The sequence below is a fragment of the Panthera tigris genome, chromosome E1, assembly GCF_018350195.1.
Source record: "Panthera tigris isolate Pti1 chromosome E1, P.tigris_Pti1_mat1.1, whole genome shotgun sequence".
NCBI lineage: Eukaryota > Metazoa > Chordata > Mammalia > Carnivora > Felidae > Panthera > Panthera tigris.
Window position 1 is genome coordinate 43,054,653 of NC_056673.1, and position 23,068 is coordinate 43,077,720.

At 44.0% G+C, this 23,068-nt stretch overlaps 1 protein-coding gene and 1 long non-coding RNA gene across 4 annotated transcripts in view; one reads left to right on the forward strand and one right to left on the reverse strand.

The window, feature by feature from the left end:
• The window catches only part of LOC122233789 (leucine-rich repeat-containing protein 37A2-like), a 209,532-nt gene that overhangs the window by 27,129 nt on the left and 159,335 nt on the right, over positions 1 to 23,068 (reverse strand). The window contains exon 11 of the mRNA XM_042967923.1: positions 13,152 to 13,223. Within this exon, the coding sequence (XP_042823857.1) occupies positions 13,152 to 13,223 (72 nt within the window). The remainder of the gene's footprint in view (positions 1 to 13,151; positions 13,224 to 23,068) is intronic.
• On the forward strand, positions 6,176 to 19,927 carry LOC122233794. 3 transcript variants are annotated; one of them, XR_006211525.1, is made up of 4 exons: positions 6,176 to 6,217; positions 7,600 to 7,744; positions 8,443 to 8,497; positions 19,763 to 19,927. It is a non-coding gene; the product is annotated as an uncharacterized LOC122233794 (long non-coding RNA). The 3 variants fall into 3 exon arrangements; XR_006211527.1 differs by having other exon boundaries at positions 7,604 to 7,744; XR_006211526.1 differs by lacking the exon at positions 19,763 to 19,927 and adding an exon at positions 12,725 to 12,911.

Consider the following 23,068-nt stretch of genomic DNA (forward strand, 5'->3'; position numbering starts at 1 on the left):
CTCCCGAAGCATAGGGAAAAGGAGCTCCCTGCTCGAAAGGTCCTATTCCAGTGAGAAGCTGACTCCAAGGGACGACGCCCAAAAGGCCGGTTGTCATTCAGGTCCTACCTAGTGCCAGGGAATGCGGAATTGTATTACTCGCGAAGCTTCTTAAGTGGTTCTGTCACTTATTGACAGTGTGAACCTAGGCAAGTCACCCGATGTCTCTGAGTTTCAACTTCCTCATCCCCGAAATGAGGATGATACTACCTGTATCACAAGAGTTGCTGGAAAAACGAAAATGAAGTGCCGTGTGAGGGGCCACATCCGGAGCATTTCCCACGTGCCAAGCTCTATTCTAAGAGTTTAAGACACACTGTCTTACTTGCAGCACAAGCGAAAGGTCTCAGCGTAGTGCCGGAGCGCAGTAAATACCTAACAGAGGTAGGTATTAAAGAAATGATATGGGGCAGAGGAGCAACTACCATGCTTCCCAGAGAAAGAAGATGCCTTGGCATATACGTGGGAAGAATCAGATGCAGCTGGGAGAAGAAAAGTAACAGTTGGGTATGACTATCGCAAAGCTTCTGAACTACCACACACGGAAAATAATAAAAGTTACCCTAAATCACCCCAAAAGGACAGCCCTGAGTTGTCATCTTCATCCTTAACGTTGATGCCTTTCTGAATCTGAGAAGAAGCTGTCAGGATTTCCAGTACATACCAAAAAGCGATGACAATATCCTGAAGTGTGTCAACTTGTGTGGGCACGCAGCCGTCTAAAAGGAAGCAGATGGCGGTTGACCGGGGGAGCGTTAGGGCGTCTCTGTGACTGCGGCTCGACTTTGCCTTCAGAGGGTGGCCACACCTACCTCAACGATATTCTCAACAATAATTCAAAAGGGGTAAGGCTTAGATTTTCCTTATTCTCCCTTAGAGCTTATGTTCTTGGCACAATACTGATGCGCCACAGACGAGCCAGCATGTGAATGTGCTCTATCCCGATAAGGTACAGCCTTTCTACATCGTAGAGTCCTTCGGCTTCTAAACTCATGGAGCTCGTACTGTTAGAAGCAATGAAGTGAATTTTTTAAAATAAGCCATCGGTCTGCACCTGTGTAGGTGAATGAAGGAGAAGCACTTTAAAGTCAGGAAAAAAAAAGTATACTTAACATTTAGGATTATCAACCACTGTTGGTTTTCCATAATATATTTCATTCCTGATTTCATCTGGAAGAAATAGGATTATTACTACCATTCAAAAAGTGGTACCTTATTAATAAACTCTTGGCATGGCTTTGAGGTGGATTTCAGATTCAAAATAGACTTTACCACACCGCTAACGTGTTCACTCAGTGTTTATCAATAACTTAAGAGGCTTCATTCAAAAAACTTACTGAGATAGAATTACCTGAAACCCAGGGGTGAATCGAGGCCTTGTAGGGTCTGGACCTCATCTACTTTGGGAAATCCTGCCTCATCAAAACATGCAAAATTATGCGTACAGGAACTGCGAGGGTCCCTCCCAAGACTTCGGAAGGGGCCTATGTAAGTGAGAAGACCTGAAGTTTAAGCTTCAGTCAGTTCAAGATAAATCCACCTCAGCTGGGGCCCAAAAGGTTTACAAACTTATTTAATGCTGGAGAAAATATTGTTTCAACTTATAAACACCCCAGTAATTAAGTCACATAGGTAATAACGTGACTGAATTCACGGGATGGCATCTCCCTTGCGCATGCTCTCTTTCTCTCAGAATAAATAAACGTTAAAAAGAAAAAAGAAAAGAAAAGTTTGGCCCCAAACAAGGAGCCCAACCTCCAATACACACTTACTGTACTGTGATAATTTTTTGGAAGTTAACTGTGAATTCGTTTTAGTAGTACAGCTCTATTCAAACCACATTGAAAGGGCGGGCCTACGCCGGCTGACTCCATCTTGTTCTGTGTCCTTCACCTTGACCACACCTCCTCCCCTTGAGTAACCCCCCCCCCCCCCCCCCCCCCCCCCCCCGCCTAACAGCACTCTTCCCCAGAACCCTTCCCCAGCCAATCAGCTGAGGCCACAGCCATTACCTCACCAACTGCCCCTAGGCCCCCATAAAACCTTTGTCCTTTTGAAACTGGCTCTCTCTCCCTGGTATCTCACCGCTGCGGAGAGCCTCTTAAAGTGGAGGGGACCCCTGTTGACTTCCTTGTCGACCCCGGAGCACAACATTCGGTCCTCCACACCCCACAAGGAAAACTAGCCAGCAAGAAGTCCTGGGTACAAGGGGCAACTGGTATGAGCCAGTATTCATGGACTACCCGAAGAACAGTAGATTTGGGAACGGGCCGGGTATCCCACTCCTTTATGGTAATACCAGAATGCCCCTACCCGCTGTTAGGACGGGACTTACTGACCAAGATTGGAGCTCAGATAACTTTCAGACAAGGGGGGGCCTCAGGTCACCGATGGCAAGGGCCACCCATCCAGGTCCTGACCATGAAACTGGAGGATGAATACCTCCTCCACCAGGAGGCGCTCCCGAGAGAGGATAATATAGACAGATGGCCACAAGAATTCCCCTCGGTTTGGGCAGAGACGGGGGGGGGGGGGGGGCGGCGGGGGGAATGGGACTAGCCGCTCAAAGGACCCCAGTCCTGGTAGAGCTCAAGCCAGGAGAGAGTCCGGTAAGGATCAAACAATACCCCATGTCTCAGGAGGCCTGGAAGGGGATCCAGCCACACATCCGGAGACTACGAAGCCTAGGGGTACTAGTCCCTTGCCAGTCTGCCTGGAACACCCCCTTACTGCCGGTCAAAAAGCCTCACACAAATGACTACCGACCGGTACAAGACCTCCGGGAAGTAAATAAGAGGGTCGCGGACATACACCCAACTGTTCCCAACCCATATACTCTCTTGAGCTCCTTGGCGCCCTCCAGGGTCTGGTATACTGTACTAGATTTAAAGGACGCCTTCTTCAGTCTGCCGCTGGCACCCCAGAGCCAACCCCTGTTCGCCTGTGAGTGGCATGATCCGGAGGAGGGCTACAGTGGGCAACTCACCTGGACACGGCTACAGGGATTCAAAAATTCACCCAGCATCTTCGACGAGGCACTACACGAGGACCTGGGTGAGTACAGAAGGGAGCACCCTGGCCTCACCCTCCTACAGTACGTAGATGACATCCTGATTGCTGCCGACACGGCCAAAGACTGTGAGCGAGGGACCCAGGACCTGCTGGCTACCCTGGGGGCCTTAGGGTACCAGGCATCCCGAAGAAGGCTCAGATATGCAGGGAGAGGGTAAGTTACCTGGGATATATCCTGGAGGGCGGACAGTGGCGGTTATCAGATGCCAGAAAAGAAACTGTCCTAAAGATCCCTACTCCCACCTCCCAAAGAGAACTGAGGGAATTCCTAGGATCAGCCGGCTACTGCCGCCTCTGGGTTCCAGGTTTTGCTGAGATCGCCAGGCCCCTATATGAAGCTACCAAAGAGGGGAAAACATTTAAATGGGCTGAAAAAGAAGAAACTGCCTTTAATCAGTTAAAAAAAGGCCCTCCTAAGTGCCCCAGCCCTGGGCCTACCAGACATTACGAAGCCCTTCCACCTCTTTGTAGACGAATATAAGGGAATAGCAAAAGGGCTTCTAACTCAAGCCTTAGGCCCCCGGAACCGCCCAGTGGCTTACCTGTCCAAGAAACTAGACCCAGTGGCTGCCGGCTGGCCGCCATGCCTAAGAATTATTGCGGCGACAGCACTCCTAGTCAAGGATGCAGACAAACTGACCCTAGGACGGGAGATCTGGATCACGACCCCACACGCCATTGAAGGGGTCCTGAAACAGCCTCCGGATAGATGGATGAGCAATACACGTATGACTCATTACCAGAGCCTCCTACTCAACCCTCCACGAGTGCGGTTCCCTCCAGTGCAGCCCTCAATCCTGCAACCCTGCTGCCCGACCCTGACCTAGGTGCTCCACTACATGACTGTGCGGGAATCCTGGAACAAGTACATGGATTCCGGACGGACCTGACCGACCGGCCCCTCCCCGATGCCGAGGCTACTTGGTTCACTGATGGCAGCAGCTTTGTGCGAGACGGACACGGGTATGCGGGTGCAGCGGTGGTCACTGAAACGGACACCGTATGGGCGGAGGCTCTACCCTCCGGAACGTCAGCCCAGCGAGAAGAGCTCATAGCCCTCACCAAGGTGCTGATGCTGGGAGCTGGAAAACGGCTTAACATCTACACAGACAGCCGTTATGCATTTGCCACAGTTCATATTCATGGGGCAATTTATCAGGAGAGGGGGTTACTGACGGCAGAAGGACGGACTATCAAAAATAAGCAGGAGATACTTAACCTGCTTACGGCCTTATGGCTTCCCGCCAAGCTAGCCATTATCCACTCACTGCCAAGGGCACCAAAAAGCTGATAACCCAGTAGCTAGAGGTAATCGAAAGGCTGACCAGGCAGCCAAGGCAGTCGCCCTTACTTCAGTCCCCACCATGACCATACAACTACCGGACCCGGGAGACCCAGTTTTACCAGACCAGCCCAAATACTCCCAGGAGGAGTTACAGCGGATCAAGAAACTCCCCATGGCCCAGGAGATAAAGGGATGGTGGTATACACCTAACAAGGAGCTCGTGCTGCCAGACCGGCTCGGAGTCTCAATATTAGAGCACATGCATCGGTCTACTCACATGGGGGCCCGAAAATTAAAAGACTTAATCCGACATGCCGGAATCAAGATTCACCAACAGGACACCAAAATAGAGCAAGTTGTATCTGCCTGCAAGACCTGCCAACTCACCAACGCGAGAGCCACATCAAATAAAAAAGGAACCAGGCTCAGAGGCACCAGACCGGGAGCCCAATGGGAAGTCGACTTCACTGAAGTCAAACCAGGAAAGTATGGTTATAAATACCTTTTAGTATTTACAGACACCTTCTCTGGCTGGGTGGAGGCATACCCAACCAAGCATGAAACGGCTCAGACGGTGGCTAAGAAACTACTAGAAGACATCTTACCCAGGTATGGTTTTCCTGCCATGGTAGGATCAGACAATGGAACAGCTTTTATCTCGCAGGTAACACAGGCAGTAGCCAAGGCGGTGGGGGCAAACTGGAAATTACATTGTGCTTATAGGCCCCAGAGCTCAGGACAGGTAGAAAGAATGAATAAAACCCTAAAAGAGACCCTTACCAAATTAACCATGGAGACTGGCGGGGACTGGGTGACTCTCCTACCGTATGCCCTTTACCGGGTTAGAAACACTCCTTACACTCTGGGTTTTACTCCCTACGAGATCATGTTTGGCAGGCCACCCCCTGTTATTCCCAGCCTTCGAGCTGAACTTATTGCTGACTTTAAAGATCAAGAACTTTTTCTTTCCTTGAGCGGGCTCCAGAGGGCGCACGAGGACATTTGGCCGCGCCTCCGTGCCATCCAAGAGGCTGGCCCGATCCGGACACCTCATCAGTATAGGCCGGGAGACTGGGTCTACGTCAAGAGGCACCACCAAGAGACTCTCGAGCCGCGCTGGAAGGGACCCTACATCGTGGTGTTGACAACCCCCACCACTCTCAAGGTAGACGGCATCGCGACCTGGGTCCATCACACCCACGCTCGGCCAGCGGACCCCTCCTCCATCCGGAAGGACGTAGTCACGCGATGGGCCATCAGTCGGGACCAACACAGCCTGCTCAAGCTCAAGCTACAGCGCATTCGGCCCACCTAATATTGGTAACTCTGTTAACTCTGCTTGTCATTGCTCATGCTGCCGGGAGTCCCCACGCCCCCCAAAACATCACCTGGCAGATCATAGACACCAGCTCGGGGACAATACTTAATCAGACGTCCCAGAGCCACCCCAGGGACACTTGGTTCCCAGAACTTTGCGTAAACCTCCAAACTCTGTTCCCCTTGTCACCATAAATGCAGCCGGTCCCATGATTGGGTCCCTAAGCTACATGACAAGGGGGGAATGAAAGGGCGGGCCTACGCCAGCGGACTCCATCTTGTTCTGTGTCCTTCACCTTGACCACACCTCCTTCCCTTGAGTAACCCCCCCCCTCCCCCGCCACCTGCCTAACAGGACTCGGACCCTTCCCCCAGGACCCTTCCCCAGCCAATCGGCTGAGGCCACAGCCATTACCTCACCAACTGCCCCTAGGCCCCAATAAAACCTTTGTCCTTTTGAAACTGGCTCTCTCTCCCCGGTATCTCACCTCTGCATCAGTGCAGGTAGGGGATTGAGCTCGAGCTAGCTCGAATAAAGGCTCTTTTGCTTTTACATCGGACTCGGCTCCCTGGCGGGATTTGGGGATCACGAATTCTGGGCATAACACACATGACATGAGTATTAATTTATTCTCAATACCAGCTAGCTCTGGTTCTTTAATTACCTTTTTCTGTCATGTAAGATCGATGAGGGAGCATGAGGCAAGTTGAGGGCAAAATACAAGTTAGCACATGCCCCCGCCCCAGGTGGGATATGTGTGATTCTGGCTGCTCGAGGACAAAGGAAAGGAAAGAAAACAAATGGTTAACTGATAAGAGATCTCAGTCGGGCAAGATAGGAGTTTCCATCAGTTTACAAATAGCTTAGTAAATTACAAGAAAAAGGCAATCTTATCAATAGCCTAATCGCCAGAAACCTACAGAATCAGCTTCCTGGAGCCCCAACATCACCCCTCCATAGTGATATGGGGAACAAAGGCAAGAAGGAAATCTCAGGTAAAATTAAATTTCCTTATAACCTGCAGCCTATTGACAGATACTTGAGGCAGGCAAATAAAATATTTCTCCAGGAACTCCCTACTGTCTTAATGCTTTGCTAGAGGGAAAAACAACCTTAGCTTGACAATAGCAAGGCCTCTGGTATCTTAGGAGTCCTCTTTCACATATCACAGTCCCTCTGGAGACTTCCCTTTTGACTTGACCTCCCAATTCCATAGCATATAACCTGTCACTCTTCACAACCCCAGTGCAGTTCTTTCTGCCCACGGTCCTGTCCCTGTGCTTTCATAAAATCGCCTTTTTGCACCAAAGACATGTTCAAGAATTCTTTCTTGGCCGTCGGCTCCCGACTCCCCACCATCTCCCCAAAACTTCATCAAGATGAACGTGAAAACTCAACACAAGCAAGTTGTTGCCTTGTCCACGACAAATCTTTTCTATTCCACAACCATCCCCTACTTTGTCACCCCCTAGCTCGTTACCCTGCTGCACTGATGCCAGCATGGCTCACATACGTTTTCCCATCAACGGCCATCTTTTTCTCCTTCCAGTATGAAAGATTCTTGGGGACAGTCCCTGTGTATTCTTTGTACCCCCAGTACTTAGTACACTGTCGACACAGAGTGCGCGTGGCACTGAGTGTTTTTCAATGAATTCATTCATTGTTATCAACGGATTCCACCCTATTTTGTCCTGTATTGCCTACATAACTATGAAATTCAGATTCTTAGAAGAGACTCTCGGTGTTATAAGATGCTTAGTAGAGGTGGTGAGTTTTAAGACATTATATTGACACCACTAAAACCTCTTGGTGGAGAAACTCAATGAGCCCGTTCTCTGGCATGCCGGCAAAACAAAAAACTGACCCTCAGTATTCTTTCCCCAAGTTAGGCATCAGCAAATTAATGAGAGGAGAGAGGAGGCCCCTGCTCTTGGGCACCCGCAGGAACTTACTCCAGCTCCGGACACACCGTAAACACTTTCATCTAATGGAAGATAAGCTGTGAAATCGGATTTCTGAACCACAAGACAGTAAGACAGTCTTTTCCAGCGTCTGCTTTAGAGGAGGGTCTTCAACCTTGAGTCTAAAAATCCCCCTCAGGCCACTGAACATGTCCAGTATGATTTGCTTTTTTACAGAGAAATCACAGAATTTTCCGGCTGAAAGGGAATAACACACTTCTTAATTGAAGAGTGGTCAGGAAAGAAAACACATGGAGAGCAGTGCCCTGTGGCAGGCATTCAGGAGTTCTTTCTGCTTTCCTCATGGCTCAAGAAGCACCCACACCTTTTGCTGCCTGGAGAACTCTGTGCTAAACTTAGTTCTTTGAAGTTCTCTTTTGCATAGGAAACTTGCACATGAGCAGGAATCAAAGTTAAATTCAAAAGTGGATTTCAAGGACCATGCACACCTTGGGGAAGCATCACTGTCACGAATTCCCATGATAATACTGACTTGGGTGTTACTTGCTTGGGGCTTTCATTGCCCACACAAAGCTGGGTACGAGGGAGGGCAGAGAGTGCCATTTAGGAGTTAAGACAAGTCCCTTGGCCTCTTTGTACCTTAGTTTCCTCATTTGAAAAAAAAAAATGGATTTTAAGACCTACTTTCCAGAATTCATACTGGGTTTATTAACACACACCTAACCAATCACTGTATGATATTTTTACATGTAGTTTTTTTTTTTTTTTTTTTTTTTACATGTATTCATTTTCTATTTCACTTACAGCTTGTGTAAAAACGGCATCCCATGCCAGGCCTGAAATGTTCCAAAGCTCAGTTTGGTGAGTAAATTGCAACGAAGATTTCTACACACACACACACACACACACACAAAAAACAAGACACAAACAAAGAGAAAAAAAAGATATTCTTTCAGAATATTTATCCTTTGGCAGTGATTCTAATTTATAGATAATGAAACATAACCACAATACTCTCTCCATACACTAAAGAAATCTCACTATGAAAGATACTTGCCTTTTTAAAAAAATATTTGCATGAAAGATTTATACTTTCATGTTTATACATGTGGTGCATTAGATACAAATCAGTAAATGCTCAATAAATACTTGTGTTAAGTAAGTATTTTTTTCTAGAGAAGTAAGTTTATTTCTCTAGAAAAACGTTTCACAACTTTAGCACTGTTGAGATTTATGGTTGGATAATCTTTGTTATGGGGGGGGGGGGGTGCTGCCCTGTGAACTGTAGGGTGTGACAGCAGCCCTGGCCTCCACCCACTAGATGCCAGGAGCACATCTACAGTCTGACAATCAAAAATGTCTCCAGACACTACCAAGTGTCACCTGGATGCAAAATCACCCTGGCAGAGAACTGCTGCTCTAGAACGATTCACTCTGATCTCTATAAAAACTCTCACACCAAACTTTGCCACAGACAAAAAAGATTTGCTACATAATTTTAGTAGCTTTCGACTAATAAAGTTTCATTCATTCAAAATGAATAACAAAGAGGTTTACAATTAAGTTTAATACAAATTCCAAATATAATGAAATTATATTTGTAACTTACATAAACTTCAAAAAAGGCAGTGATTCAAATGTACGTCTTTCAATAAATTGTATTTTATTGCAGGATAAATCTCTAGGAAAAGGAAAAGGAAAATATTGCCTCAATTAGCTATAAGATATCTAATTAGTAGGATGGTAGTATTGAATAAGTAGCTTTTGGCTAAACTCTGAGTATTAGGAATTGTTATTTGAACCTTCCAGAGCCCCTAACCCTGTCCTCACCTTTCTTAAGAGTCTCACCTTTGTGATCTTCATACATAAAATATACAACTATAGATCTTGATAGATCTTGGAAGTAATCTTTCCTGAGAGCAGAAGAATTGATTAAATGACTGTTTGTGGCCTCATCAATTTCTAAATTATGAGCTCAAAGTTGTGATCTCCACATATAATTTCTAATATTAAAAGGGATATTCTCACATTAGCACACCTTCCTGGTTTAGTTCTATTTCTTGACACCAAGTCAATACCAGAAGAGGTAAAAGATACCTTTTCATTTAACTTGAAAAGAAGTTACTCCTCTAATCAATACCTAACTTTGAACGAACTCAGAATTATATTATCATATTAATAGAAATTTATTTTTGGTTGTACGTTGCCTAAACGGTCTATGAATTTATCAATTGCTTCAGCTGCAAGTGGGGCCAACAAAAAAACAACATGGTCCTGGATTTTTATTTGGAAACACCCATTCTTGATTATGGTTGACCCTCTTATTTCCATGGATTTCAGCCGAGTCCCTCACTTTCCACCTACATGGGTACCACCATCTTCTGACTGGCATTTTCATCTCTGGTCTCTCCCATTCTAATCTATACTGCACACAGTCACCAGATTAATTCTCCAGGAGTGGTTCTCAAATATCAGAGTCACTTGGGAACTTACTCAAGATGCAAATTCTCAGCTCTACTCTGGACTGAGTGAATCAGGAACTGTGGAGGTGGAACCTGTGTTCTGACAAGGCCTCCCGGTGACCCTGGTGCAGTCTAAAGTTTGTCCTAGAGCACTGCTGTGATAACACGGTAGCCTGGCATATTATCCAAGGCCTTCAAAATCCTAAATCCGGCTCTAGTTTCCTACTCTACAGATACCAAAGAAATTTCTCCTGCATTTTGCCTTTCACTCACTCTATCTTGCAAGCATATTCTTCCCAAGATGTCTATCTGATGATACGTCATAGCCATTCAAGGTTCTGTTCAAACAGCATTTCTCTAGTAACTTCCCTGATCCAACTTGAAGTCTTCCCCCCTCTTCTGTGTTCCAAAAACAACTTATACTTCTCATTGCCCAAATCCATTTCTTCCCCTCCCCCTCTCCTCCTCCTCCTTCTTCTCCTTCTTTTAATTTTTTAAAGTAGACTCCACGCCCAACCTGGGGCTTGAACTCACGACCCTGAGATCAAGAGTCGCATGCTCTACTGACTCAGCCGGTCAGGTGCCCCAATTTCTTCTTAATATAGTTATTCTGGCATTCCATTTCCTCTGGGCATAAACTCCATGAAAGTATGGACTAGTCTTGCTCATCTGCGTTGTCTACTGTGTTTAAAACTGATGCATGGACAAAGAACAAACTCAAATATTTATAAAATAAATTAACAGCTGGGTAGTGAGTAGAAGGAGCAAAACGACTGAAAAGAAATGTGGTTTTATGACTTTGTGGCTCCCTCTTCTGCACTTTGTCAGTGCTTCATCATCCATTTAGTGCTTAGGCGTTATGGTTTAAGCTTCTGTTTATTTTCCCTGTGAAATCATGAGTTCCTACAAGGGTGGGAAGCCTGTCTTAACCATCTGCGTGCCTATGGTACTGGGCATAGGGCCTGTCACATTCTTTTTTAGGTTTTGATTCACATTTTTTTTGAATGAATGAATGAATGAGAACACTTCACCTGACATGAAATAATTGGCTTACAAAGTACCTCATAGTAGAAATAATGAAAGGCCCTATCCATTGCGCAGTTTGTCTCTTTTGTTTTTCTCCAAACTGTGTTTGTAACGTTTGGAGCCCAGATGGCAGAGGTAGCCAAGAAGACCAATACAAAGTGGTTGTCCCCTAAGACTTGGAAGGTTTGATAATTTGAAGGACTATTTTTAGTGTCATATGAGATTCTTTTTACTCACTACCCTTAAGCCTTCCACATTTGCAAGAAGAATCTATTTTCTAAAGCACATCATTAATAAGGATTAATGAGGGGCGCCTGGATGGCTTAGTCAATTGAGCATCTGACTTCGTTCGGTTCAGGTCATGATCTCACTGCTCATGAATTCGAGCCCCGCATCGGGCTCTGGGCCAACAGCTCAGAGACTGAAGCCCGCTTCGGATTCTGTGTCTCCCTCTCTCTCTGTGCCTACCCTGCTCATACTCTGTCTCTCTCTCTCTCAAAAATAAATAAACATTAAAAAAATTTTTAAAAAAGGATTAATGAAATACACAGCTTTGCATGGCATGGACAAAGAATAAACACTGAACCTCCATAGCAAAGAACATTAGTATCTCTGTATGTCTAATGTACAGAGATATATGCAAACATTTCTTCCTTGACAATGAGGCTGGAGAGATGTTTATTCTGTAATTAGCAAAGTTAGAGGCATTTCTGATGTTTGTTTAGTGTAAACATTTCTAACTATACCACTTAACCATCATTATATTTTTAAAGGTTTCATTTTTTTTAAGTAATCTCTATACCTAACATGGGGCTCTAACCTACAACCTCGAGATCAAGAGTTGCAGACTCTAATGACTGAGACAGCCACGTGCCCCTTAGCCATCATTTTTTTAATGTTTATTTATTTTTGAGAGAGACAGAGACAGAGCATGAGTGGGGGAGGGGCCGAGAGAGAGGGAGACAGAATCTGAAACAGGCTCCGGGCTCTGAGCTGTCAGCACAGAGCCCGACACGGGGCTCGAACCCACAAACTGTGAGATCACGACCTGAGTCAAAGTCGGACGCCCAACCAACTGAGCCACCCAGGAGCCCCAACCCCTTAACCATCATTTTAAACATCTATTTTTATGGTGGCATAAGAATTTCCACACTGATCACAGGAATCTACTCCTGAAGCCAAGTGCACATTGTATGTTAGCTAACTTAACAATAAATGACATAAAAAATAATAATAAAAAAATAAACTAATAAAATTTCCCACACTGAAATCCTTAATCTCTTAATAATTTAATATGTACTTGGTAATACTGCTTACATAATTCACCTGCTTAGTTAAATATTTAATATTTAAATATTTAATTTAGATTAAATTATTTAAAAATTCTGGGTTAATGGCATTCAAATTAATGTAAGTGTTCTATATTTTCTTGTCTTGTAGGTGACAATTTGAGGTTAACTTCAATTCCTCTCATTTTACTAAGCCAACTTTTTCAAACCTTTTCTGTAAAGGCCAGACAGTAAATATTTTAGGCTTTGCAGGCCATATACGGTCTCTGTCACATATTCTCTGTTTCTTTCTCTTCTTTTCTCTTTTACAGCCCTTTAAGAACATGAAAATCATTCTGAACTCATAGGTTGTATCAAGACAGACCATACACAGGATTTGATCCATGGGCCATAAATAATAAATATAAATAAAAGCAGATGGTATATGAACACTTACATAACAAGGTTCATATGGGTGTCCATAATTGCTCAGACTTCATTACCCCTTTTCCTCTACAACTGAAGGGCTTTTTCCTATATCTTGTCTATAAAATTAAAAAGTTGAAAATGCATAGGAGGTATTTAATGCTAGAGATGGGCTGGGTCCCCACAGACTTACAGAGTTATAGAATTTAATAGAGAGAATTATAGAATTCTACTGTTAGAAGAAATTGTTGCAATTATCCAATTTGAACCCTGTATTTTTTAATAAATAATATAACTAAAAACTCATAATAAATGATGAACTGATTAACTTACAAATACTGGAGGGATAGCAGGCCTTCAAATGTGTCTTTACGTAATTCGGTCAGATAATTGTCCCTGAGAATTCTGCAAAATGAAAAGGTCATTTCTGGGTCAAAATGCAAAAATAACTACAACTATTTGCTACACAGGACCGCTAGATGTGAGAGAAACCTGGGTAATGGTGCCACCAAATACACTAATTCTTATTTAATGTAGGGATGGTGATCTCTGCTGTTTGATTCAAATCTTTTCTTCTCACATACTCCTTTGTCTCTCCCTCTCTCTCTCTCTCTCTCTCTCTCTCTCTCTCTCTCTCTCTCTCTCTCTCACACACACACACACACACACACACACACACACACACACACCCCTATCCACTCTTCACACCAAAATGTACATTTAATGCCTACTCTCTGGATCACAAAATCTCTGTTAGAACCCAGCCCTGAGTGGCAAAAACATGGACAGAACTGCCACTTCCTCCTCTCTTTTCCCAAATTTTATTGTGGAAGCCCTATTTATAACCATATCAGTGCTACAAGTAAAGCCATCTAATTTTTTTCCCCATCTAAAAAATATCTGTGAGAACTAAAAATGTGCATAAAATGCACATAACATAAATGCTCAGTTTAATAAGTATAGAGTAAATACCCGTGTAACACTATTTGTTCATTCTACTGTTGGTGGATACCAGATTTTTCTAATCTTTAGTTATTATAAACAGTGCTGCTTTGGACATTTTTCTGTTTATATCCTAGTACACATTTGCCTAAGTTTCTCCAGGATTTAACAGGGGTACAAAATTGTCTTCCTAAGAGGTTGTGCTATTTCAAGCTGGCAGATTGAAACATGCCAAGTCTCTACCAAACTCCAAACTCCACCAAAGTCCCTAAGGATGATTAGAAAAGATACAATTAGAAAATCCACAACCTTAGCTCAAAGCCAAGGGAGTAGCTCTACAAACACTCCCCACCAGAAATGCCTTGGAGCCACCTACAGGGTGATTAGCTGGGATACTGCAGTAGGACCAAGGACAGCACATCAACCCCACATCCTTCCTCCTTGGATCTGGCAGCAAAGGGTGTTTTCTTCCAGGCAGGAGCCATTGGTGTTAGAAGGGGGCAGGGTCCCAGAACCCTGGAGGAAGGGTATACACTCTGACTAGCCATTAGAAGTCACCTCCCACCTCTTCTTTAACTCTCAGGGGGACCTGTCACCAATAACAAGCCCCGTGGTTCATTTCACCTCTTCCTTAGGACCAGAAAACAGAAGCAAGTCAAATCTCAACTACAAAGATAAATTGCACTCAGGAATGACCAAATGGAGTGAGAAAGCCAATTCTATTCAGGACAGAAAATAAAAAACAAATATAACAGCTTATAGTCAATGACACAGTTAACAGAGAAAACACAAAAGGATTTGAGAATACCAACATTAATGGGGCACCTGCGTGGCTCAGTCGGTTAAGCATCCGACTTCGGCTCAGGTTGCAGTCCATGGGTTCAAGCCCTGCACTGGGCTCTGTGCTGAAGCTCAGAGCCTGGAGCCTGCTTCAGATTCTGTGTCTCCCTCTCTCTCTGCCCCTCCCCAACTTGCACTCTGTCTCTCACTCTCTCTCTCTCTCTCTCAAAAATAAACAGTATACAAAATTTAGAATGGCATCATTAATATATCCTCAGACAGAGGTAAACAGTACATCTAATAAAAAGAACCAACTCAAGATTATATGAATGAAAAGTATTATCATTAGTAAAAAACTCAGTCTATGAGCAGCAGAAACGGTCGTTGAATAAATTAGAAAACTTGAGAGATCTGGCCACTGATTTCTTACCAATACTTGAAATTCTATGTATTTATTATATTTACATATTTGTTTTTATATTATATATTTGTAAACCCCTTGACAAGTGGGATATTTGGTCAGTTTTGTTCTTGAGCTTATATCCCTGGCATGTAAAACAGTTCCTGGGACATAGGAGATGCTCCATAAATATTTGTTGAATGAATTCAGAAAGTGACAGGTATCAATTTGCAAATATACTACTTTTAATTAAAACAAATCATTCATTTATCATCATTTATGAGAATAAGTACAACTTCACAGGAAAACAAATGTCTTTCTCCACCTCCGCCCCAATTTGTGACTCAATCTTTTGAGACAAGAACCTTTTGAGAATTTCATAAAAGCTATGGAATGGACCCTTTCCCTAGAAAACTGCACTTTCTTGAATACGTGCAAAGGTGTGCATGCGATTTCAATTTGCAGACCATCCCTTTAGGGCTCAGGTCCGTGAATAGAATGGACTGAATTTGTGGGTGCCAAACTTGGATGGAAAATAGAATCACATCTCTATTTTCACAAACCTCTAACTAGAATTAGCATTTCCTTCCATTATGAATGCAGGCAACAAACCACAGATTAGTGTAGTTAATTTGGTCCCCAGCAGAAATCAGATATTTTCATATCACATATTTGGCGTGGATATCTCAAAATATCATTTATTCTCATCAGTACCTTGAAGTTATAATAGTTAGTAGGCGTACCATTATATTTTGTTATTTAATATTCTAACAGAAGCAGATTTATTGCTATATCACTAATCTTTTTAAAAATTTTTTGAAAACTCTATTTCCACATAATTTCCTTTTCCTATATATTTTAACTTATTATACATTTGAAAACATTATCCCAAGAACATAAGCTTCTGCAGATCATCAATACATATATAGAAGGGTGCCTGGGTGGCTCAGTCTGTTAAGTGTCCAACTTCAGCTCAGGTCATGATCTCACGGTTCGTGGGTTCGAGCCCCACATTGGGCTCTCTGCTGACAGATCAGAGCCTGGAGCCTGCTTCCAATTCTGTGTCTCCCTCTCTTTCTGCCCCTCCCCTGTTCATGCTCTGTCTCTCAGCAATAAATAAATGTTAAAAAAAAATTTTTTTAAAAATTTGATATATAGAAAAAAAGGTTAAAAATCCTGCCCCAGGGGACTATTGACCCATAGTTAAAAACTTCTGTCTTACAAGGCATAACCCTCAAGCTGAATTAGAAATCATCAAATCTTGGGGCACCTGGGTGGCTCAGTTGGTTAAGTGTCTGACTTCGGCTCAAGTCATCATTTCACAGTTTGTGGGGTCGAGCCCCACATCAGGCTCTGTGCTGACAGCTCGGAGCCTAGAGCCTGCTTTGGACTCTGTGTCTCCCTCTCTCTCTGCCCCTTCCCTGCTCACTCACTCTCTTTCTCTCTCTCTCTCTCTCAAAAATAAATAAAACATTTAAAAATTTTTTAAGAATCATCAAATCTTACCAGATTCATCTTCTAGTATATAAACTACCAAATACACGCTTTTCAAAAAATATTTTTTTAATTTCAGTTTATTTTTTTTAATAGGTAATATATATTTGCATGGCTCAGAATTCCAAAGGTATATAATACACAATTCAAAGTTTTTCTCCTACCCCTGTCCCTCAGCCTACCCACTCTCTCCACTCTCTCTTGTTCCGTGTGCCAAATTACTTTCATTTTTCTTACAAGTTTGGGAAATAAGATCTCCAAGTTAGATACTATCATGAGAAAATATAAACTATATATAGTACTTAAGAAATTCATAAAATTCATAAGAAAACAACTACCTTGTTCTACCATTTGTCCCTTACCAGTAAGGTTATCAGACTAAGGGGCAGGGGGGAATCTACTTTAGGGGGATCATAATCCCTACATTTAGATTACTATGACTGTTATGTCTTTTATTATTAATTCAGAAGTCATTTATGACTTATCTACCCAAGTTGAACTAATGATATGACACACAATCTGTCATGAAAAATGCCAGTCAGTTACTTTGAGTATAATATTGTTTCCAAAATTACTTGTGTCTACACTGACTTTTTCTACAAATCAATTTAAAAAAAAGATAACAAAAAAATTGGCAAAGGACAGAAAATTCAGACAAGAAACACAAATGCCCAGGAAACATACAGAGATATTTAAATGTATACGTAATCAGAAAAATTCAAATTCAGAAGGGACCCATTTTATTCACCCACCAGATCAGCCAAGAAATGGAGAATATCCAAGAGTGGGAGGGTAGGAGGAAATGAATGCTGTCATGGTGTATGGATTGGTGTGTAAATTGGCACACCTTTTTTGAGGGCAATTAAAATTGTATATATCGACATCGTCTTCATCCCAACAGTTCCATTTCCAGGGATCTATTCTACAGAAATACCCACCCACGTACACAAAGATGCATGTATGAGGTGGTCCATGCAGCAATGCATGTAATAAGAAAACTGGACACAGCCTAAACATCCATCAGGAGGGGAATTACTAAATCGTAATACACTCATACTATGGAATATTATGCAGCAGCTTGCATGGATGGGGTAACCCTCTATGTACTGGAAGAAAAAAAGTCTAAGACATACCACGAAGCAAAAGAATCGAGTTGTAGGATGTTACAATTTATGTAAAAAAAAGATAAGAAAATCACACAACAAACCTATTTTGCTGTAAATATGTATGTAGGCAAATGCATGGAAAAAGGTCTGGAAGGATATATACTAAATCCAGAGTAGTGGCTATCCCAGCAGTGGGGGGATTAGAACATAAGGCAGGTGTTCACTAGATCTGTTATTTCATCAAAAAAATTTTTTTTAATGTTTATTTATTTTTGAGACAGAGAGAGAGAGGGAATGAATGAGCAGGAGAGGGGCAGAGAGAGAGGGAGACAGAATCCGAAGCAGGCTCCAGGCTCTGAGCTGTCAACACAGAGCCCAACGTGGGGCTTGAACCCACGAACCGTTGAGATTATGACCTGAGCCGAAGTTGGACACTTAACCGAATAAGCCCCCCAGGCCCCCCTGTTATTTCATTTTTATATATTGAGACTATAATCACGTATTCCTTGTATAATGGAAAATAAGTTGAAATTGATTCTAATTTTAAAGGGAACCTGCCAAATTTAATTTTTAAAAATAAACACAGATGGGGCGCCTGGGTGGCTCAGTCGGTTAAGCGGGCCGACTTCAGCTCAGGTCATGATCTCGCGGTCCGTGAGTTCGAGCCCTGCGTCGGGCTCTGTGCTGACAGCTCAGAGCCTGGAGCCTGTTTCAGATTCTCTGTCTCCCTCTCTCTGACCCTCCCCCGTTCATGCTCTGTCTCTCTCTGTTTCAAAAATAAATAAACGTTAAAAAAAAAATTAACACAGAATTGCAATCGGTAGAGGTCGAGTTGGGATATGGAAGGGGAAACACCTTTCCTCAGAGCTACTGACTTCAAAGTTCTGGACCAAGAAGGACCTTAGAATGCAGTTAGTTTTTTTTTGTTTTTTTTTTTTTTTTTTGTATTCGTATTTGGAGAGAATATACTCACAGTTTCTCTAGCCCAACGGTATCCCTTCCATACATTTTCATCAATGTGAGAAATAGAGTTTCCTTGGAAATTTCTGTGAAGAAACACAGTTCAGATCCTTGAATAGGTAGGAAAGGAATGAACAGAATAAATAAAAGAATCACTGGCAACCTTGTGGGGAATATTCCAATGCAGTAAATGCCAACTTTCTAATTTCCGCGGCTATCAGCATCCCAGGTGGTGCAATTAATAAAGAGATAGCGTGGGGCCACTGGCACAAACAAGCCAGCTCCTTAGCACCTGAACTTCCTATTTGTTCCATTCCTTGGGTAGATAACGCCTGTTAATTACTCTGGAGATAAGTATTTTTTTTTCCCCAAATCACTTATGTGTCTAAAATGGTTCCTTCCACAAATCAATGAGAAAATAATAATAACTCAACGAAAAAAATGGTAAAAAATTTACCATTATCAGCAAACAAATGTAAAGAAGCCCTCTACTGAAACCTCTCTAGGTGTTAGAAGGATAAGGGAAGTTAGAAATTAGAATAACTAACATGGAAAGATTTCTTAGACATATTGTATAGGGAAAAGCAACAAATCACTGGGCAAGGAATTAAAAAGTATCCCCTCATTAGGAAATTAGGAAAAAATGCAAAGGAAAGAGATGGGAAGGAAGGACACACACCAAAAAGGTGACAGGAGTTATCTTATGAGTGGTAGGGAGGGTGGGGTGGGATTTTCACGTTTTATCCTCTATACCTGTGACATTAAAAACAAAAAAAAAGTATCCATGATAATTCATGTATCCATGAATTACACATGTTTAAGAGAAGCTATTAAATGCCTGAGGTTCAGTTTCAACCGCTAACTCTGCGTATGACTTTGAATCTTTACCTTTAGTTTTGTCCTCTTCCCTCAGCAACAGCTTACCTGGTCAGTTTATATACACATTTTTTTCAGGGGAGTCAGGAATAAATTCAAAACAGATACCCATCTGCCCATGTGCCTGGTGGACATTTCCAGTCAACCTGAAGCCTTCTGGTTGCTCTGTGTTCCCTGGTAAAAGATGCCTCAACTTCCATCATTCTCCTTATCTGGGACAGAAGTTTCAGAGTAATATCTGAGTTTTCTCTTTCCCGTGCACACCCCCACCCGCGACTGTCATCAGTTAGTCTATCTTGTCACTTCCTCCTTTGCAGTGCTCTCAAGGCTTTTCTTTCTACTCTTTTCAGCCACTCTGAGTCGGCCCCTTGTTACTTTATTCCCAGGTTTTGTTAGAACATTCTATCTGGTCTCGCTGGATCAAGCTCTCCTCTCCAGATCGGCCTATATGGGGAACTGAAAATAATCCTGTTTCAACGGTCTGTATATCTCATGCTTGAAAACTTTCAATGGCTCTCTATAACTCAGAATCTAACGTTCAAACCTCTCTAGCTGATAGTCAAGGTTTCTCGTAATTGGATCTTTAACTGCTTAAACCTAATTCTTAATTCCTGATCATTCCTGCAGCCGTGCCTTTGCCTAGACTTATACCCATTTTTTCTCTATTTAACACATCAGAGCCACTCTTTAAGTCTCAGCTAAAGTGTTAGCTTATCCATGCAGCTCTCCCTGACCTCCATACTCCGCTGATTACAGAGTCTGCTGAATTCCAACACCCATGGTACCTCTTTTAGTACTTAATTACATGCCACCTCCCTTTTTATGACCATTTCCTTTCTTCCCACCTGTCATTTCATGTTCTGAAGACGATTTCATCCTAGTGTGGCGCCCATAGTACTTACTCTTGGGTTGGGCCCAAACTGAGTACTGTATGTGGAAGGCCCGGGCGTCAAAGATGAGGTCTGGGGAATCAAAATAATAACAGCTAACACTCATATTTTGCCAGGCACTGATCCAAGTGCTTCATATGTATTACCTCATCTAGATCTCACCATAATCCCATGAGATGGTAACTATCATAATTTCCATTTCACAGAAAAGGAAACTGAGTCACAAAGCTAATAGATGACAGACCTCGGCCCAAACGCAGGCAATCTAGTTCCAGAATCTCTACTCTTCACTACTCTGTTGTATCCTATTATAGAGGATGGAGCAAAAATGGGAGAGTAGAGGTTAAGGAATGAAATAATGGGGCTAAAAATTGGATAAGGAAAAAGAATAAGGACAATTACAAGTAAAAGATTGCAGAAGGGCGAACAGTAGTAAAAAGGAAAATGAAGATAAGGGATAGTTGACAAAGAAAAGGTAAAAACAGAAAGTCAGTCAACGTGGTTGGGGAGATGAGGAAGGCCCAGGACGACATTGAGGAAGAGACTGCCATGTCAAGCAGGAGGCAGAGAACAAACAAGTAAAGGCGATTCTTACAAGATGGTGAAGGTGCCGTTGTAGGTGTCGGGCTCCAGCACGGGCACTCTGCGGAGCCTCTGCTGTGGGCTGAGACCAACACACGACAGTGTCTCCTCTTTGCAGGTACAGCGCTCACATATTTTGAGGTTTGTGGTGGCATTCTGTTCTGGTTGCCAAGTTAAAGTTGTGTATGCCTTTTCTGAGGTATAGTTTACAAAATGCACCACAGGATGTTCAGTTGTTGGAGGAAAACCTGTCTCAAATGACTCTGGTTGCTGACTTACAGGAATTTCTAGGTCCATAGGTGGAACCGTGACTTCAGTCAGGTTTCGATGTTGACTCTGAACCTGTTTTGGATGTGCAAGTGTCACCTCAGGGTCCTTTGGGGGAGGAGTTGTAGTCTTCTTCAGGGTTGTCGAATGTTCAGCCTCTGTAATAGGTTCTGGAGTTATAGTAAGCTCCACATGACGAAATGGGATGATGGGTGATGCTGGATGCTGACCTTGATCCTTACTTGGAGTTGGAACTGTCACTTCCTGCTGGAATGGATATTGAACTACAACCTCCTTAGGTGGCTCTGGAGGCTGAGTTGGGGTGTCTCGCATGGTTGGAGAAGGTTCAGTCTCCACACTGGATCCTGCAGTTACAGTAAGTTCCAGGTCCATAGGTGGAACTGTGACTTCAGTCAGGTTTGGATGCTGACTCTGAACCTGCTCTGGATGTGCAAGTGTCACCTCAAGGTCCTTTGGAGGAGGAGCTGTAGTCTCCTTCACGGGTGTAGAATGTTCAGCCTCTGTAGTAGGTTCTGGAGTTATGGTAAGCCCCAAGTCCACACGATGAGCTGTGACACTGGGCAATGTTGGTTGCTGACCTTGATCCTTACTTGGAGTAGGAACTGTCACTTCCTGTTGGGACGGATACTGAACAACCTCCTTAGGTGGCTCTGGAGGCTGGGTTGGGGGTCTCTTGCATGGTTACAGAAGGTTCAGTCTCTGTAGTGGATTCTGGAGTTATGGTAAGCCCTGGGTCCAAAGGTTTAAACTGTGACTTTAGTTAAGGTTGGATGCTGAATGTGCTCTGAATGTGGAAATGTCACCTCAAGGTCCTCTGGAGGAGCTATAGTCTGCTGCATGATTGTAGAATGCTCAGCCTCCACAGTAGGTTCTGGAGTTACAGTAAGCTCCAGGTCAGCAGGCTGAACAGTAACATTGGGCAAGTTTGGATGCTGAGCTTGCTCTTGTCCTAGAGGTGGAACTGTCACCTCATTATGGACTGGAGGTTGTGCTACAACCCTCCTCAGGTGGCTCTGGAGGCTGAACTGGGGGCCTCCTGCTGGGCTGGAGGAGTTTCTGCCTCCTTAGAGGGCTCCGGAGGTTGAGTTGGAGACTGCTGCAGAATTGGAGATGGTTCTACCTTCTCAGGGGCCTCTGAAGGCTGAGCTTTGTACCTCCTGTTGTGTTAGAGAAGGTTCTATCTCCTTAAGTGGCTCGAGAGGTAGAGATAGGGTTTCCTGCTGGACTGGAGATGGTTCCACCTTCTCAGGAGGCTCCTGAAGGCTGAGGTGGGGCCTCCTGCTGTGTGGAAGGTTCTACCCCTCCTTAGGGGGCTCAGGGGATACAACTGCTGGAGCTTCCCTGGGGGGGGGGGGTGGCTGAGTTGGAAAAGATTCTGCCTCATTACCTGGGCCTCCTGAAGGCTGAGCCTGGGGGCCTCCATGAGGTGTGGGAGAAGGTTCCACCTCCTTAGGGGGCTCAGGGGACATAGCTGGGGACCCTCCTGGAAGGAGGACTGGAAACTGAGCTGGGGCCACCTGCTGGGTTGGAGACTCTGCCTCATTAGGGGGCTCTGAAGGCTGAGCTGGGGGGGGCCTCCTCTGGCAGTGTGGGAGAAGGTTACTACCTCCTTAGGGGGCTCAGGAGAATACAGCTGGGGCCTGCTGGGGGACAGTGAGACTGAACCAGGTGCCTCCTGCGGGGTTGGAGAAGATTCTGCCTCATTAGGGGGCTCTGAAGGCTGAGCTGGGACTTCCTGCTGAACTGGAGATGGTTCTACCTTCTCAGGAGGCTCTGAAGGCTGAGCTGGGGCCAGCTGGGGGACTACAGACTGAGCTGGGGCCTCCTGTTGGCCTGACTGAAGCAGGGTCCACAGCCTTAGGGGGGTCTGGAGTCTGAGCTAGGACCTCTTGTTGGCCTGGAGAAGACTCATCTTCAGGGGACTCTGAGACT